This window comes from Oncorhynchus masou, chromosome 1, assembly GCF_036934945.1.
Source record: "Oncorhynchus masou masou isolate Uvic2021 chromosome 1, UVic_Omas_1.1, whole genome shotgun sequence".
Lineage (NCBI taxonomy): Eukaryota > Metazoa > Chordata > Actinopteri > Salmoniformes > Salmonidae > Oncorhynchus > Oncorhynchus masou.
In genome coordinates this window covers 44,493,516-44,509,988 of record NC_088212.1, presented here as the reverse complement: position 1 = coordinate 44,509,988, position 16,473 = coordinate 44,493,516, and the positions used below count along the sequence as shown (strand labels likewise).

Here is a 16,473-nt window from a genome sequence, read left to right as displayed (position 1 = left end):
TTGCAAGTAGTTCACAGCCATAGTGAAGAATGATTGGGGTGTTTTGAGAAAGCTCTCTTTAGACATGGCTCCATTTTCCTCTAGTTCTCTCAGAAGTCCTCTGACCAAAACTGGAATGAAGTTGTCATTACGTCTTGCAGTCAATTTTGCCTCAACGTTTCTCAGAATTGCAGCGGACTCCACAGCACAGCGGTCCTGGCCTCCAAGCATCTTGATCGTGTCACTGAATACGGTCAAGTTTCCATGGACAAAGGCCAGCCAAAGTTCAGTCAGTGGATCTTCGAACATTGTTCGCTGGACAACAGAGCATTTGTCTTCAGAAATAAAAAAGGATTTCAATGGCACATACATTTTCAGCACTCTTTCTAGATCAGGGAGCATGGACATCCAGCAAACATTGCCGTGTCCTAAAATGTTATGGTACTCCTGGCCAACAAACTCACAAAAGCCCTTCAGTCTTTCTACTCTGACGGTGAAAATAGGAAACATATCCAAATATCTTTGTGAGCAAGTACTCAACATCATATCCAAAGCTGTTCTGGCCGTGTTATGAATGATGTGGGAAGGACAACCTAAAACAATCACCTCCCGCTGCAGAGAATTTAAAACTTTGGTATGGACATTGACCCTCCCCAGCCTATTCAGTCCTCCAAAATTGGTATTTGTTGTCGGCAGAGAATGTTTTCCAGGTTACATTTTTGGATGACCACCAGGACCTCAGCTGCAATTCTCTCTGCCGTTTCTCCATTCAATTCAACAAAATCAAGCAGTTTTGCTTCCACAGATGTTCTGCCATCATATATCTTACATATCTGACTACTATTGGCAGCAGCTTTACATGTCCATGATTGGACGGATCAAGAGACAGGGACACAAATTCAACCTGGTCTAGGTCCTGTGTTACCGAAGTACTTGCCCATGTTGCTAACACGTTACTCACTATGGCGTCACATTTTGTCCTAGCACATGTAAACTTTGGCTCATAAAGCTTCTGTGTCATTTGTGCTGTGCAGTCCATAGATCTGTAACTATGATTGTGTCACATATTGTGGTATGCAAAGACACCCTCCTACACAGCTAAACCATATTCTTCTTGGGAAGGCTCTACCTTCTTGAAGAATGTGGTGACAGAGGACATACCAACACGGGCAATCAGAGAGGCTTTATGCTTTTTCGTCTGCTGATGTTCTACCACTGCCGTTCTTCTCTGGCTGCCAATTGAAAGAGAGGAATTCTATCGTCTTGACCGGAGCATATAAATGGAAATTTCCGTTTCTTGGAAAGAGTCATTGTATCTACTCTGTCTGCTCTTCTTCACTCTCCTTACTCTCAACTTTTTCTTCTCCTCCAATCTTATTCCTCTTTTCTTCACTCATCTTCCTTTCCTTCTCCACCTCACTCTTCTACACTCTCCTTGCTTCACTATTTTTACTCCCTTAATTTTTCCTTCTCCTTCCTCTCCAATCTTTATTAATAGCATACTATTAGATAAAATACTTTGGTTAACAGATTCCCATTGCTTGCCTCATTTTTGTATTTTATCTCAAAACATTGTTTGGAATAATAAATTGGCAGGCTCTGTAACCATATCTTCACATTTCCTCCTGTCTTCTTCACTCTTCTTTCCTATGCAGTCTTCCTCCTCTCCACTGCTAATGTTATCCATGAACATTTCTAAATATATTTTCACACTACTTATTATAACGCCAAACCATTCAAATTGTAATCTACAAAAATATTTGCAGAATTAATTGTGCATTCATTTAATATAATCATATTTTCAAAATAGCCCGTCCACTGCATGTTTACATGTGAACGTTTTTTTAACCTAGCTACCATAACAGTAGCTGCTAACTTAGTCGTAGTCTAACTTAGTCTACATAGCAAACGTTAGCTAGCATAACCTATTTAAAACATTATAGAGCAGATCATCTATCTATATAATAAATGGTGACATTATAACATCACTAGCTAGTATCTTAAACGGGTGTAGCTTATCGGACTTGAAAAGACGTTTGTGGTGATGTTGTGGATTCACTTGATACCTGCTAGCTTCTGGCCGAGTTTTCCACAGCAGTTTTCTCCAAAACTAGCGCGAGCAAGTAGTAAGTAGAAGAAGAAGAGTGAGTGAAGCTGCTATGGCGAGCAGCCCCCTCTGCTGGACAAAACAAGCACAATGCGATTGAGAGGTCAACCGGTAGGCTCTGCTGCCTGGTCTTTCTTGCCAAGTAAAATATTTCACTTTGCAGTCTGTTTTTAATGCACAGTTAAAAACGGGGACATTTCCGGGACAGCTCCAGCAGGGGACAAGCCACCAAAAACGGGGACTGTCCCTGGGAAACGGGTAACACATGTGAGTGAGGGGGGGTTATTACATGTTTTACTCAGTGAACGTAATTTTTGCACATATGTAGCCTGTCAACTATAGTGGGCACTATAATAGTGCAAAAATAGAATGCCTGTTTTTTCATTCTATTTCTACTTTAAGATGTTTTTTCCCCAAGTGCAATATTTAGATGTGTGTGTGGTCACAAGTGTTCTATTATAAAGGTTGTCATGGCTCACTGCAATATTAGTGTATTGTTTTTTTTTCTCACGACTTGAGTGTCAGTTGCAGTAAAGTCTAGGCAACAAATAACATTGGATTGCTTTCTTTACATTTTTTAGCTGCGAGTTAGGTTCACATTAACCACTTTATTTTTCACACAGAGACTGATCATGTAGATCATATTCTTTTTTGTTTAATTAGTTAACCTGCATTTCCCCCTAGCAGGGATTTTTTTGCATGTTTCAGTGCAACAAAAAAAATATCACCTTTTTGGGTCCTCACCAATTTGCATCCATGCAGACAGGGAAGTCACTCATGTTAAAACAGATTGCATGTGTTGTTCTCCAACATCAGATCCATTGCTCTGTCGTATAACAATATTCAACCTCTATATGTTTCCAAATTCTCATGCTTACTGTTCATCTCTTTAATGATTTATTAAACTTTGTTGTCGTAATTGGACCACTGTGGATAATAAGAGACTCACAGGGGCCATTACAATGTATTAGTTCTTTAAATCTAAGCAGTATCTGTCTAGCTACCCATTTCAGGAAAACAGAATCAAGGAAAGGAACTGGTTTTGTAATTGTGACCCATTTTTATTTATTTTATTTAACCCTTATATTTTACCAGGTAAGTTGACTGAAAATACATTCTCATTTACAGCAACAACCTGGGGAATTGTTACAAGGGAGAGGAGGGGGGATGAATGAGCCAATTGTAAGCTGAGGATGATTAGGTGACCGTGATGGTATGAGGGCCAGATTGGGAATTTAGCCAGGACACCAGGGTTTACACCCCTACTCTCACGATAAGTGCCATGGGATCTTTAGTGAACACAGGGAGTGAGGACACCTGTTCAACGTCTCATCCGAAATACAGCACCCTACACAGGGCAATGTCCCCAATCACTGCCATGGGGCATTGGTATTTTATTTAGACCAGAAGAAAGGGTGCCTCCTACTGGCCCTCCAACACCACTTCCAGCAGCATCTGTTCTCCCATCCAGGACCAGCTATGTTCCTTGTCTCACACTGTTGAATGCCCCATTTGGTACTCTAATGCAACAATGGATGTCACAGATACACACAAAAAACAGAGCATCCCTGTATTCACCAGAATGCATCTTGATAAAGTTCATTTACTCACTAATATCATGACACCGTTCAGAATTTAACGACAAAACCATGGTCCTTGTATCTATATGGATGCATGTGACCTTCCATGGTAGTTGTACCGACTGTCTCTCTTCTGTCCAGGGTGCAGGTGGAGTTCTATGTGAATGAAAACACCTTCAAGGAGAGGCTTAAGCTGTTCTTCATCAAAAACCAAAGGTCAAGTAAGTAGATTACAGCACAGATGTACAGCACTGTCACAAAATAACAAAGAACTCAGACACCTGGAAACGAGAAGGATAATAACTTTAATCTAAGTGATAAGTTGCATTGCATATCCAATTTCAGCTCCAGTCAGGGTTTTCAATTAGTTGTTGTGACTCATGGTGCTGTATCTACACACCATGTAAGTGTGAAAGGAGGACAATACTTTAGTTTTTTTGTTGAGGGAGAGGGTATTATCATTTCTGATTAGGACATAAGGCAGTGGTACAGTAGGCTTTCTAAAATGGACATATCTGTCCAACTTGCCATGCACAATGTGTGTGTTAGACATCAGTCTTCGGTCTGTGTGTGTGTGGTTGCAGTATATTGTTACTGTTTGCAATGTGTTAGTCCTTATCTCTGAGCAACTTCCCATCAGTTATAGAAAAAAGCATCAGGGCCAAATACAAATGTCATGCAAATCCAACCTGTATAGAGCCTACTGTTGAGCCAGCAAGCTGTTTACAATGATTGTTTTGGCCTGTTCAGTTTAGAACCATTGTGAAGCTTTGATGTTGTCACTGTGTCCCCTGGTGAGTTTATATTAAAAAGAGATTCAATGGCAGGCAGGCAGGCTTGGATGAAAAGTGAACATTGTCTTTGTGAAGCAACTAGCACCATCCTCTGACTTACATGTGTATCTGCAGCCAGGCAAGGTGTGTGTGTGTGTGTTCAGCCTTGTGCAAACACAGTGTTGTTGTAATGATTTTACTGTCACCGTACTCTGGGTTGTGTTTTCTTCCCCAATTATCATAATAATTCATCCTCTATTCCACTGCTTTATATACCTGCCACAACATACAGCATTCAAGCATGACCTCCCCCTACTTCAAAGCAGTGACACCTGTGCTGTGTTGTTGCTGGGAGCTGTGTGTGATAAAGATGAGTCGGGGTAAATCAGTTGTGAAGGCTTGCCAGACCAGCATGAAGCCGTGTTAGTCATGGCTCTGTGCATAGACGTATATTGTCACTTTAGACTGGTCAGAGAGAGAGAGCAGAAAGCACAGCCTGGGCACTAAGACAGATAGGGTTCAGGGGAGGAGTGATGTCCGGTAGGGTAGAATCACTGCCTCTGTCCGTAAACAGATATAATCACTTTTTTTCTGGCCAGAAACAGACAGAGAAGCAAACAGTCGGGCAGCACTCGAACAGGTTCAGGTGAGAGATTATACATCTGTCAGGTAGAATCATTTTAAAACATTCGTAAATCTGTAAAGTGTAGTCAAAATAAAATAAAAAATAAAAAAATGTTCTTGATCATTCAGAATGCATCAAATGCACATGGCAGAGGTAATTAACAGAGGACTAGCTGTTTTTCTCTGTAGTTTTTGGCTAAAAGCAACAATGAAAGATATTTTTGCCATGATAGAACTGATTCTGACTGGAAGTCTAAATGTGCAGCATTAGCTCAGCATGGTTATAAAAATATAATATATTTTATTAAGTATTTCAAATGTCATGGTAGGTAACAATGTCACAAGGATAATATAATTTAATTTATAATAAATATTTTTTTATCGTCAAAATAGGCCTACCATTTTTTTTCTCTGAAAATGAACACTCACTCAAGTAATCAAATACTAATGTCCACTTGGATATCCGGAGATTCGATTAAATGTCCACACAATAAATGTCCACACAATTGGCTCGGGATGAGGTCAGTTTCCGAATTAAAAACGCATTTCCTTAACTAGGTATATCCCTATAGTAATGTCTTGCATTACAAAAACTTTACTGCAAACATCATCCAGATGTATTAATATACAGTAGCCCGGATGAAGCATATTCGTTTTTTAATAGGTGATAAATCAGCACAAATTCAGTTACTCTTTACCATAATAAATTATTAAGCTTGATTTGACCTTTGTCAGCTATAATCGTTTAATTCCCTCTTGGAAACAGGTGAACAGATTTGCTCCCAATGCAATTACTTAGTAAATCTGGCCTTTAGTGTTATATTGTGTTTGCTCCCCTGCAGGCCTGAGGATCCGTCTGTTTAACTTCTCCTTGAAGCTGTTGACGTGTGCCCTTTACGTCATCAGAGTGGCTCTGGACGACCCTGAACAGGTCACTGGAGTATGGTGAGACTCCTACAATTGCATTTATCTCTTACTGGAGTCCTGCTATTTCACCTCTTACTAGTGACTCACCATGTATGCTAAACTGTGATTTGTCATTTAGCTGGTGAATACAGACTTGTGTGGGCGCTTGGAGACAGAATAAATACGTACTTTACTGATTAGGTATTTTATTCCTATTGATTGATACATGTGGTATTCATCCATGTGGGTATAGTTTGATTCAGAGAATCTAACTTTTACACAGTTGAAAAGAGAACTATTTGGTTCAGATAAAAAAGATTCAGAGTTTCTATGACTCTGAAATTAGTTTTTTTATTTGTGAGTGTGAGACACAAAGCCTGAATGAGCAGCATTGGTGATGGGGCAGCCTTTCTCTCAGTCTTAGTGTAGTGATGTGGAACCAGGATATGTTTGTTTGTGTATCCCGCCGCCAGAAGCTCTTAAAGACATAGTCCCTCTGCCATCACCATGGCAGCATACAGTACTGAGTGTTAGATGGTGACTATTACCCACAGGGTATATTTTTCACTACACACACACACTCTGAATGACTTCCTTCCCCCCACCTTTCCTATGCATTTCATTTGCAGTGTCAACTGTCAGAATAGAACAAGCACAGCCACAGCAGAATCCACAGAAATCACAGAAATCAACTGGTAAGTTATGAGGGTCACTGCACATTGACTTGACCCTGGGCTTTGAATGTGTTTTGGATTGTAATGTGCTCAGCTAATTCCATAGCTAATCAGGTGGTGTTTTGGAATTAGTATTATCTAACCTATATGGTGTATTTAAGCCTACTCAATAATATTGTTTTGTCTTGTGAAAGGGAGAATTCATTTTGTCTAATAATAAATATACAGTACATACTGTATAATCAATAAGGTTATTTTGTTTTGTGAAAGGGAGTTGATTTTCTGGGTGAACAGAAGGGTTCCTGTCTGGGCAATACAGGTAAGAGGAGACTGATAGTCACAAACATAGCTTCGATTTTGATAAAACTGACTTCTCATGTTTTTCATTCAACAATAGCCACACAATCACTGAGGGCCGAACCCATATGCGTCCATGTCCCTGTGAATCTCCCATTGACACCAATGTAGGATTTCACGCAAGATTTCAACATTCCGTCCTCTCTATGCCTTTTCAAACATTTTGGAATTTTGACCTTACCAAGAGGCATCCTTATTGGTACTGTAGCCCCAACTAAAATGTAGCATCTTAACACACAGCATTTAAACTGAAAACATTTTACAGACGGAATGTTTTCAGAACAGGAACGACTCTACAACACATCTCTCTCAGGTAGTGGATTGTCTGGGCGCCTCGGTTAGATTGCAGCCCTGGTTAATACGTTTCTTCTGTCCGTGCTGCACCAGGTGACCGTGGCCTTAATCAGTTTCCTGGAGGCGATGCTCCTCACGTATCTCAGCTACAAGGTAAGCCACCTCAGCTGTACTCCGTCAGGGTCATATGAGCTAGAGGGAAGTGACTCCATTGAGCAGTCCTGAGGCACGCCTGTGTGAGATTGCATTTAATTGGTGAACTTTCTGGCAACGTTTTTGCAGCGACCAGTGTGAATGCACCTTCACTTTGCTCTAACCTGGGTCAGAAGAACAGATAATGAATATGCTATCCCATTGAACAAAGTTCTGGAATCCAAATGAATAAATGATTAGGTGTCCATCCTACATTGATTTTATTTCCTCAAATGGCCCATTAATTAAAGTGCTACAGTGCTATGTCTCTTTGATGAATTAGGTGAAGTTTGATCTACTTCAGGAGGACAAAGTAGATTGGGTTTAGTTTTAGTTTGTTTTGGCAGATAGATCCCATCCCCAATTGTTTTAATGAATCCTTGTATTATAATAAGTTGTGAGGGCTTGCCATTACTACAATGATATTGGTGTTGTTGTTTTGGTATTCGGACCTAGTCACTATTACTGTAATTAGTACACAGACAGAGCCAATGCCACGGCTAACACTTTGAGCGTTTGCTCTAGTCTACCAGATGGGCGGATTTCGCAGTTTTGTCCCTATTTTATTGGTTCCATTGAACCAGGCAAGCTCAGTCAAGCTCAGCTAAAGTATTTCAAATGATTTAGAATAGTGTTTGAACCCAGGTATGATTGATCATAGTTATTTTGTCATTCGTGGCGGCAGGTAGCCTAGTGGTTAGAGCGTTGGGCTAGTAACCGAAAGGTTGCTGGATTGTATCCCCGAGCTAACAAGGTAAAAATCTGTTGTTCTGCCCCTGAACAAGGCAGTTAACCCACTGTTCTCCGGTAGGCCGTCATTGTAAATAAGAATTTGTTCTTAAATGACTTGACTAGTTAAATAAAATATAATAGTTCTGATCTGGTCACTATTACTGTAATCAATACACAGCCTTGGCTTACACTGCATTGATCCTGTTTCTTTGTTTCAGGGGAACATCTGGGAGCAGATGTTCCAGATCTCCTTCATCCTGGAGATGATTAATACCGTGCCATTTATAATTACTGTGAGTCTTCTTCCACCTGATCTCACACACACACGCGCATGCATGCACACACACGCACTATATTCCACAAGCAAACGAGGCCCATTAGCAAACGTATTACTTTTTGCAATGTTTATGGTGTCAATTTCAGGCTCTCGAGACTTAGGAGTATGAGTATCGAAACTTGATGATGGGAGCATAGGCCTACACTGTACATGTGCATATTGCCCTAGGCTCGAGTATTCACTCATTCAATTGTCTTTTCAGATCTTCTGGCCTCCGTTGAGAAACATCTTCATCCCAGTGTTTCTCAACTGCTGGTTAGCCAAGTGTGCCCTGGAGAATATGATTGTGAGTATATGCTATAACCATAATGCAGCAGGCAAAACTGGACAAAACTAGTTGCAATGACGTCATTTCAACCAGTTTCGCTTGGGGAGAATACATGTAACGATGTACGCTGAGAGTCAGGAAGCAAGTTCAGGGAGTGAATACGTTTAATTAATAAATGAACAAAACAAGAAACACAAACGGCGCACTGACATGAAACAGCATCAATGACGACTAGGGAAGAAACGAAAGGGAGTGACATATAAAGAAAGGGCAGGTAATCAAGGAGGTGATGGAGTCCAGGTGAGTGTCATTATGCGCGTAACGATGGTGACAGGTGTGCTCCCTAACGAGCAGCCTGGTGACCTAGAGGCCGGAGAGGGAGCACACATGACAATACATGTTTTTTTTATCCGTTTTTATTTTTTTATCCGTTCTAAGAGATTATATACAGTAGTCTACGAGTAAAATAGCCAAACTCTGTCTGCATTATGTGGGAAGACAGTCCAAAGCAGTGGTGGGTAGAAATTCCCTAGGTATAAAGAGTCAAAAGACACCCAGTTCCTATTTGTATTGAGTAAAGCAAACCGTCAATGAGTGTAGATTTGAGGCAGCGCCCGCGGCATCTCTCTGTGGGCAGATGGTTAGGTCCTGGGCCAAGGAGATCAGTGCTGTGAGAGAGAACAGAGAACAGATCGAGCCTAGAGAGGTTGGAGGGAAGTAGCTAGTCAGACAGGCAGAAACATTAACACGTAATGAAGGGACGTGGTGGGTAGGTAGCTTGAAGAGATTGGAGGGGAGATGGTGGGTAGCAAATCAGCCAGGCAGAAACATTAACAAGGTGTGACATGGACTGCATGCCCACTGGTACATCTGAGGAAAGGTCATGTTTATTGAATGGTTGCATCAGTATCAAAGTAACCAGATAAAATGAAAAAATGGGGTCCCCAGAAATTCTAGCAGAAAAAAATGGGATGCCCGCTGAAAATGATTAAATACCACTGGTGTAGATAGATAGGCAGACAGACTGGCTGACCAGCAGACCAATTGACTGACCAACCAATTTAATATTCTCACTGTCTTTCTCCTTCCCACTCTCCCTCTACCCCTCTTTCTCCTCAGAACGATCTCCATCGTGCCATCCAGAGGACCCACTCTGCCATGTTCAACCAGGTCCTCATACTTATCTGCACCCTTCTCTGTCTGGTCTTCACTGGGTATGTGCCACCTGATCCCAGACCTTTTTCCCTTGAAACTCCATGGATCTGGCACCATGGGCAGCATCTCATTCCACAAACATGTTCCCTCCCATCTGTCCATTCCCACACACAGATCTGATAGAATCTGGTTAGGTGTAAGAAACATTGAAAAAACGAGGTGAAGCTATTAAAATAGGACAAACTGGTTGTAATGCCCACTGACATAGTTTGATCTTGCCCAGTTGTGCCAGATCTGTGAAGGGGACTAACACGAGCAGATCGGAGAGGAGGAAACAACTTTGTGGAATGAAATGCAGCCCCTGATCTTAGCCACTCATCCCTGAAGCTCCCTGAGACCTTCTCCTCTCCTCCTACCTCTGTCATCTTGGCATGTCATTATCCAATACAGAGAACTAACTGAGGACGTCAGGCAGAACAGACAGCAGAATCAATGGTGTCATTCTCACTGATTACACAGATCAGAGCAGAAGTTTTATGGTGCATCGATCGTGGGGAGAGTAGGATTTTGATCTTTAATCTGCCAGGCTGAATTTCAATGTAGATGTATGCCAAAGCCTCTGTTGAAATATTGTCGGAAATGAGTACGTCATATTGGCTCATCACCCTATTATCATTACATGATAGTGTAATTCACCTTTCTCTTTGTTTATTCAACAGGTCTATATTTTAATTGAATCTATCCTTATTCAAATAAGCGCACTGCTTTTTCCTCATGCATAGCCTAGTTCCAGAGTTATAGTGGTTCTCCATAATACAGATTCAGAAATGTACAACATTGAGCATTGAGCATCTATGCTCGCAAGACTACCTCGTGCAAAATGTTTCCCCCTAAATGTGAAATCCCTCTCCTCCTTCCAGGGCATGTGGTATCCAGCATCTAGAGAGGGCCGGAAAGAACCTGACTCTGTTCAACTCTCTGTATTTCTGCATCGTCACCTTCTCTACGGTGGGCTATGGTGACGTCACACCTCATATCTGGCCTTCTCAGCTGCTGGTGGTCATTCTCATTTGTGTGGCCCTTGTGGTGCTCCCGCTACAGGTATGAGACTAAATATAACAGAGCTTATACAATGTAAAATAGCCTGTGTTAGATGTTTTTTGAAAGATAATTGAGGCTGTAAATGATTTCCCATAATATTTCCTGTATCACAACATTTGATTTAAGAAGTACCTGATCAGAGCTGTTTGGAAATTATAGCTGTATACCCATAGTAGTAACCATAAAGTAACATCCTCAATGCTGAGACGGCATGAACAAACATCATGACCTAGAACAAAAAAGAAACAGACGTAGTTGCATCTGGTGTAAAAACTTAACGTAACCTCCTTGTCATACTCTGACCTCATGCACTGTCCATCTGTTTTTGGAACTCAGAAATGAGAACACATTTTACATTTGAGTGATTTATCAGTTATTTCATTCACTAACTGTTTAAGACACTCTTTGAAGAGGTAGGGTTTCAGGTGCTTTCAGAGGATGGGCAGGGACTCTGCTGTCCTAGCTTCAGGTGGAAGTTGGTTCCACAATTGGGGTGACATATCAGAGAAAAGCTTGGACTGGGTTAAGCAGGAGCTGGTGAGAGGGCCAAGAGACCAGAGGGTGGCAGAACGGAGTGCTCGGGATGGGGTGTAGGGTTTGAGCATAGCCTAAAGGTAGGGTGGGGCAGTTCCGCTTGCTGCTCTGTAGGCAAGCACCATGGTCTTGTAGTGGATGCGAGCTTCGAGTGGATGCAAGCTTTGAGTGGAAGCCAGTTGAGTGTGCAGAAGAATGGGGTACATGGTAGAACTTGGGAAGGTTGAAAACCAGGCGGGCTGCAGCGTTCTGGATAAGTTGCAGGGGTTTGATGGCACAAGCGGAAGGCCCAACCAACAGTGATTTTCAGTAGTCCAGACGGGGAGATTACAAGTGCCTGGATTAGGACCTGCGCTGCTTTCTGTGTGAAGTATACCTAAAATGGCGCAGGAAGAAATGGCAGCAGTTTTACGGGCGCCTAACCAATTTGCTACTGTGTTTTTTCTTGCGTTATTTGTAACTTATTTTGTACATAATGTTTCTGCCACCGTATCTTATGGCAAAACAGAGCTTCTGGATATCAGGACAGCGATCACTCACCTCGGATTAGACAAAGATTATTTTATTCAACAAGCATGACGCAAAGGATTTACTTCGAACACCCGACAAGGCCAACATCTCCGTCATTGGCAAGCGAAAGAGACGCAGGTACAGAGGACACGGAGCGGGGTACCCCGTAAGGATCCACAGACAGAGAGTGGGAAAGCTGCCGTTACCGTCAATATTACTTGCCAACGTGCATTCACTGGACAATAAATTAGACGAGGTACGATCACAAATATCCTACCAAGGGGACTTCATAAACTGTAACAACTTATGTTTCACAGGAATTGTGGCTGAATGATAACATGAATATTCAGCTAGCGGGTTATACGCTGCACTGGCAAGATAGAACAGCACACTCCGGAAAGATGCGGTCTGTGCATATTTGCAAACAACAGCTGGTGCATCAAATCTAGGGAAGTCTCTAGATTTTGCTCACCTAAAGTAGAGTATCTTATGATAAACTGTAGACCACACTATTTGCCAAGAGAGTTTTCATCCATACTTTTTGTGGCTGTTTATTTACCACCACAGACAGATGCTGGCACTAAGACTGCACTCAGTCAGCTGTATAAGTAAGTAAATAATCAAACAAGAAATCGCTCACCCAGAGGCGGTACTCCTAGTGGCCGGGGATTTTAATGCAGGGAAACTTATATCAGTTTTACCTCATTTCTATCAACATGTTACACGCGCAACCAGAGGGGGGAAAAATCTAGATCTCCTGTACTCCACACACTGAGACGCATACAAAGCTTTCCCTCGCCCTCCATTTGGTAAATCTAACCACAATTCTATCCTCCTGATACCTACTTACAAGCCAAAATTAAAGCAGGAAGCACCAGTGACTCAGTCTATAAAAAAGTGGTCAGATGAAGCAGATGCTAAACTACAGGACTGTTTTGCAAGCACAGACTGGAACATGTTCCGGGATTCTTCCGACGGCATTGAGGAGTACCCCACATCAGTCACTGGCTTTGTCAATAAGTGCATTGAGGATGTCATCCCCACAGTGACTGTATGTACATACCCCAACCAGAAGCCATGGATTACCGGCAACATTCGCACTGATCTAAAGGGTAGAGCTGCTGCTTTCAAGGTGTGGGACTCTAACCTGGAAGCTTATAAGAAATCCTGCTATGACCTCCGACGAACCACCAAACAGGCAAAGAGCCAATACTGGGCTAAGATTGAATCGTACTACACCGGCTCCGACGCTCGTCTTATGTGGCAGGGCTTGCAAACTATTACAGACTACAAAGGAAAGCACAGATGTGAGCTGCCCAGTGACGAGCTTATCAGATGAGCTAAATCACTTCTATTCTCACTTCAAGGTAAGCAACCCTGAGGCATGCATGAGAGCATCAGCTGTTCCGGAAGGCTGTGTGATCACGCTCTCCGTAGCTGACATGAGTAAGACCTTTAAACAGGTCAACATTCACAAGGCTGCAGGGCCAGATGGATTACCAGGATGTGTACTCAGGGCATGTGCTGACGACCTGGCAGGTGACTTCACTGACATTTTCAACATGTCACTGATTGAGTCTGTAGTACCAACATGTTTCAAGCAGACCACCATAGCCCCTGTGCCCAAGAACACTAAGGCAACCTGCCTAAATAACTACAGACCCGTAGCACTCACGTCCGTAGCAATGAAGTGCTTTGAAAGGCTGGTAATGGCTCACATTAACACCATTATCCCAGAAACCTTTGACCCCCTCTATTTGCATACCGACCCAACAGATCCACAGATGATGCAATCTCTATTGCACTCCACACTGCCCTTTCCCACCTGGACAAAAGGAACACCTACGTGAGAATGCTATTCATTAATTACAGCTCAGCGTTCAACACAATAGTGCCCTCAAAGCTCATCACTAAGCTCAGGACCCTGGGACTAACCACCTCCCTCTGCAACTGGATCCTGGACTTCCTGACGAGCCGCCCCCAGGTGGTGAGGTTAGGTAGCAACACATCTGTAACGCTGATCCTCAACACTGGAGCCCCTCAGGGGTGTGTGCTCAGTGTCGAAGGCAGTGGATAGATCTAGGAGGATGAGAACAGAGGAGAGAAAGTCAGCTGTGGCAGTGTGGAGAGCCTCCGTGACACAGAGGAGAGCAGTCTGGGTTGAGTGACCCGTCTTGAAGCCTGACTGGTTAGGGTCAAGACGCTTGTTCTGAGAGCGATAACAAGAGAGTTGATCAGAGACCGCACGCTCAAAAGTTGTGGAAAGAAACGAAAGAAGGACTTCACAGAGCAGCAACCCTCCTCATAAAGTATTTTGATATGTTGCCAAAATCCCCACAGTATACATTAGCTAATGAATAGAATCCATAGAAATCCATTTCATGAACTTCACTTCTGCATCAGCATTTTAACTTCTCCCTCTGTCACCATCCAAAAGCACATCATTAGGCTATAAGTGTATTACTTACAGTAGCGTACAGCAGGTTGTTGTAACCCCGTGTGTGTGTGTCAGTTTGAGGAGTTGGCCTATCTGTGGATGGAGCGTCAGAAGTCAGGAGGGAACTACAGCAGACACCGGGCCCAGACAGAGAAACATGCGGTCCTGTGCGTCAGCTCTCTGAAGATAGACTTGCTCATGGACTTCCTCAACGAGTTCTACGCTCATCCTAGATTACAGGTCGGTCTACGGGAATAGAGGAAGGCTATGTTATTTGGTGTGTACTCCAAAGACCGAGCTAAAGGACAGCGCTCAATAGTTCCGTTTTATTTTTGTCACCCCTGTCATGAAGGCAATAAAATCGTGCCTAACAACATGTGTAATTCGCTTGCAAAATAGCACGTGAAAATGCAAACATTCAGTCTAGATGTAAGGTGTCTAACAGGTATCTACCCTGCTCTCCTGCAGGACTACTATGTGGTGATCCTGTGTCCTACAGAGATGGACATCCAGGTGCGCCGTATCCTCCAGATCCCCCTGTGGTCCCAGAGGGTCATCTATCTCCAGGGCTCAGCACTCAAAGACACAGACCTCATGAGGGCCAAGTGAGTGACCCACAACCCACGGGGAGTAAAGAGTCTCAATGGGAGAGAAGGGCACCGTTGAACAGGGCCCAATGCTGTGGTGCGTTATAGGTACAAATGTCACGTCTCTCAGTCAGCTCCATACTATAGCATTTCTATTTGCAATGATAAGGGGAAGCAAGGGGGATCAGAAAAGTTAATGACACCATCAGTTGAGGTCCCAGAGGTCGGCTGTGGTCACCTCAGATAAGGACCAACCTCTCATGAACCTGTTATTGAGTCCTCATACTTACTGGCTGATAGGCTTTCTGATCTCAGATATTAGTCAAGCGTCTGTGAGTGAGTCTGTGTACCTTGTGGTGCTGGCAGATATGAGAACAGTGAAGTCAGGAAAATGGCGGCCGACGGTATTCATTTAGATGTCCTCTCCTAGTACAGTATGTCAGTGTAATGGGATTTCTCACTACTGCTCATCCTCGTCATAACAGCCAAGTTCATAAGCATCAGCACACATTTTTGCCTGGGTATATCACACCATAACGTGTTGGCAGTGGCACGGGCTGACCTGTCAATCACACAATACAGGCATCCTTTGATATATGCAGCTGTTCTAATGTATCGCTCCAGTTTTTATTGTGGTCATGAAGTAGATGTTATGGAATGGTGGTTTGAGTTGTGGTAATACTGCTGGTCCCCTTGAGGGAAAACTGGGATGGAGTGAAATTGACCCTCTGTCAACTGCAGCGCTGCCTGGCCATTCAGTGAAAACTGAGTCATAATTCCAGCAGCTCATCCCTCCGCTCTGCCCTTTTCACACATGAAATGACTCAGGATGATACAGAAATGCAGTAATGGCACAGTTCACATTACAACAATATGGTGCTGTTAGCCTATTAGCTTTTCTCACAGGTAGTTCTCGCTAATATTACCTGTCTGAAGCTTCCTTGGCTTGGCTTGGCTTGGTGTGTGTGTGTGTGTGTGTGTTTCTGTTAATACAGTGTGTTTCCTACAGGATGGATGATGCTGAAGCCTGTTTTATCCTGAGCAGTAGGAACGAGGTGGACCGCACTGCTGCTGTAAGTTCATTATCAGATTCATGACTTCATATTCAGCTCATTGTAGTCATAACTCAACACATGTCCAAATATGAATAGAGTTATGATGGCAATGAATTGAATATTTCCACTCCAACTCCCTCTCAGTTAGATCGTGCTGATTGGATCTCTGGCTCAAGTACTCTTTTACTTTCCCAATCAGCTGATTTTTCAAGATGGACAGAAATGGGAAGAAAATGAAAAATATGTATTGGATTTATATACCCATATTGGT

The 16,473-nt window shown here is 42.8% G+C and overlaps 1 protein-coding gene across 4 annotated transcripts in view; it reads left to right on the top strand.

The window, feature by feature from the left end:
• Positions 1-16,473, top strand: part of LOC135545068 (potassium channel subfamily T member 1-like) — an 84,135-nt gene that overhangs the window by 24,484 nt on the left and 43,178 nt on the right. For all 4 annotated transcript variants that reach the window (XM_064972724.1, XM_064972722.1, XM_064972718.1 and 1 more), the window contains 12 exons: positions 3,808-3,887; positions 5,906-6,008; positions 6,599-6,664; positions 6,914-6,962; positions 7,388-7,447; positions 8,437-8,511; positions 8,758-8,841; positions 9,943-10,037; positions 10,899-11,079; positions 14,636-14,800; positions 15,029-15,165; positions 16,157-16,220. In XM_064972724.1, coding sequence (XP_064828796.1) covers positions 3,808-3,887; positions 5,906-6,008; positions 6,599-6,664; positions 6,914-6,962; positions 7,388-7,447; positions 8,437-8,511; positions 8,758-8,841; positions 9,943-10,037; positions 10,899-11,079; positions 14,636-14,800; positions 15,029-15,165; positions 16,157-16,220 — 1,159 coding nt within the window. The remainder of the gene's footprint in view (positions 1-3,807; positions 3,888-5,905; positions 6,009-6,598; positions 6,665-6,913; positions 6,963-7,387; positions 7,448-8,436; positions 8,512-8,757; positions 8,842-9,942; positions 10,038-10,898; positions 11,080-14,635; positions 14,801-15,028; positions 15,166-16,156; positions 16,221-16,473) is intronic.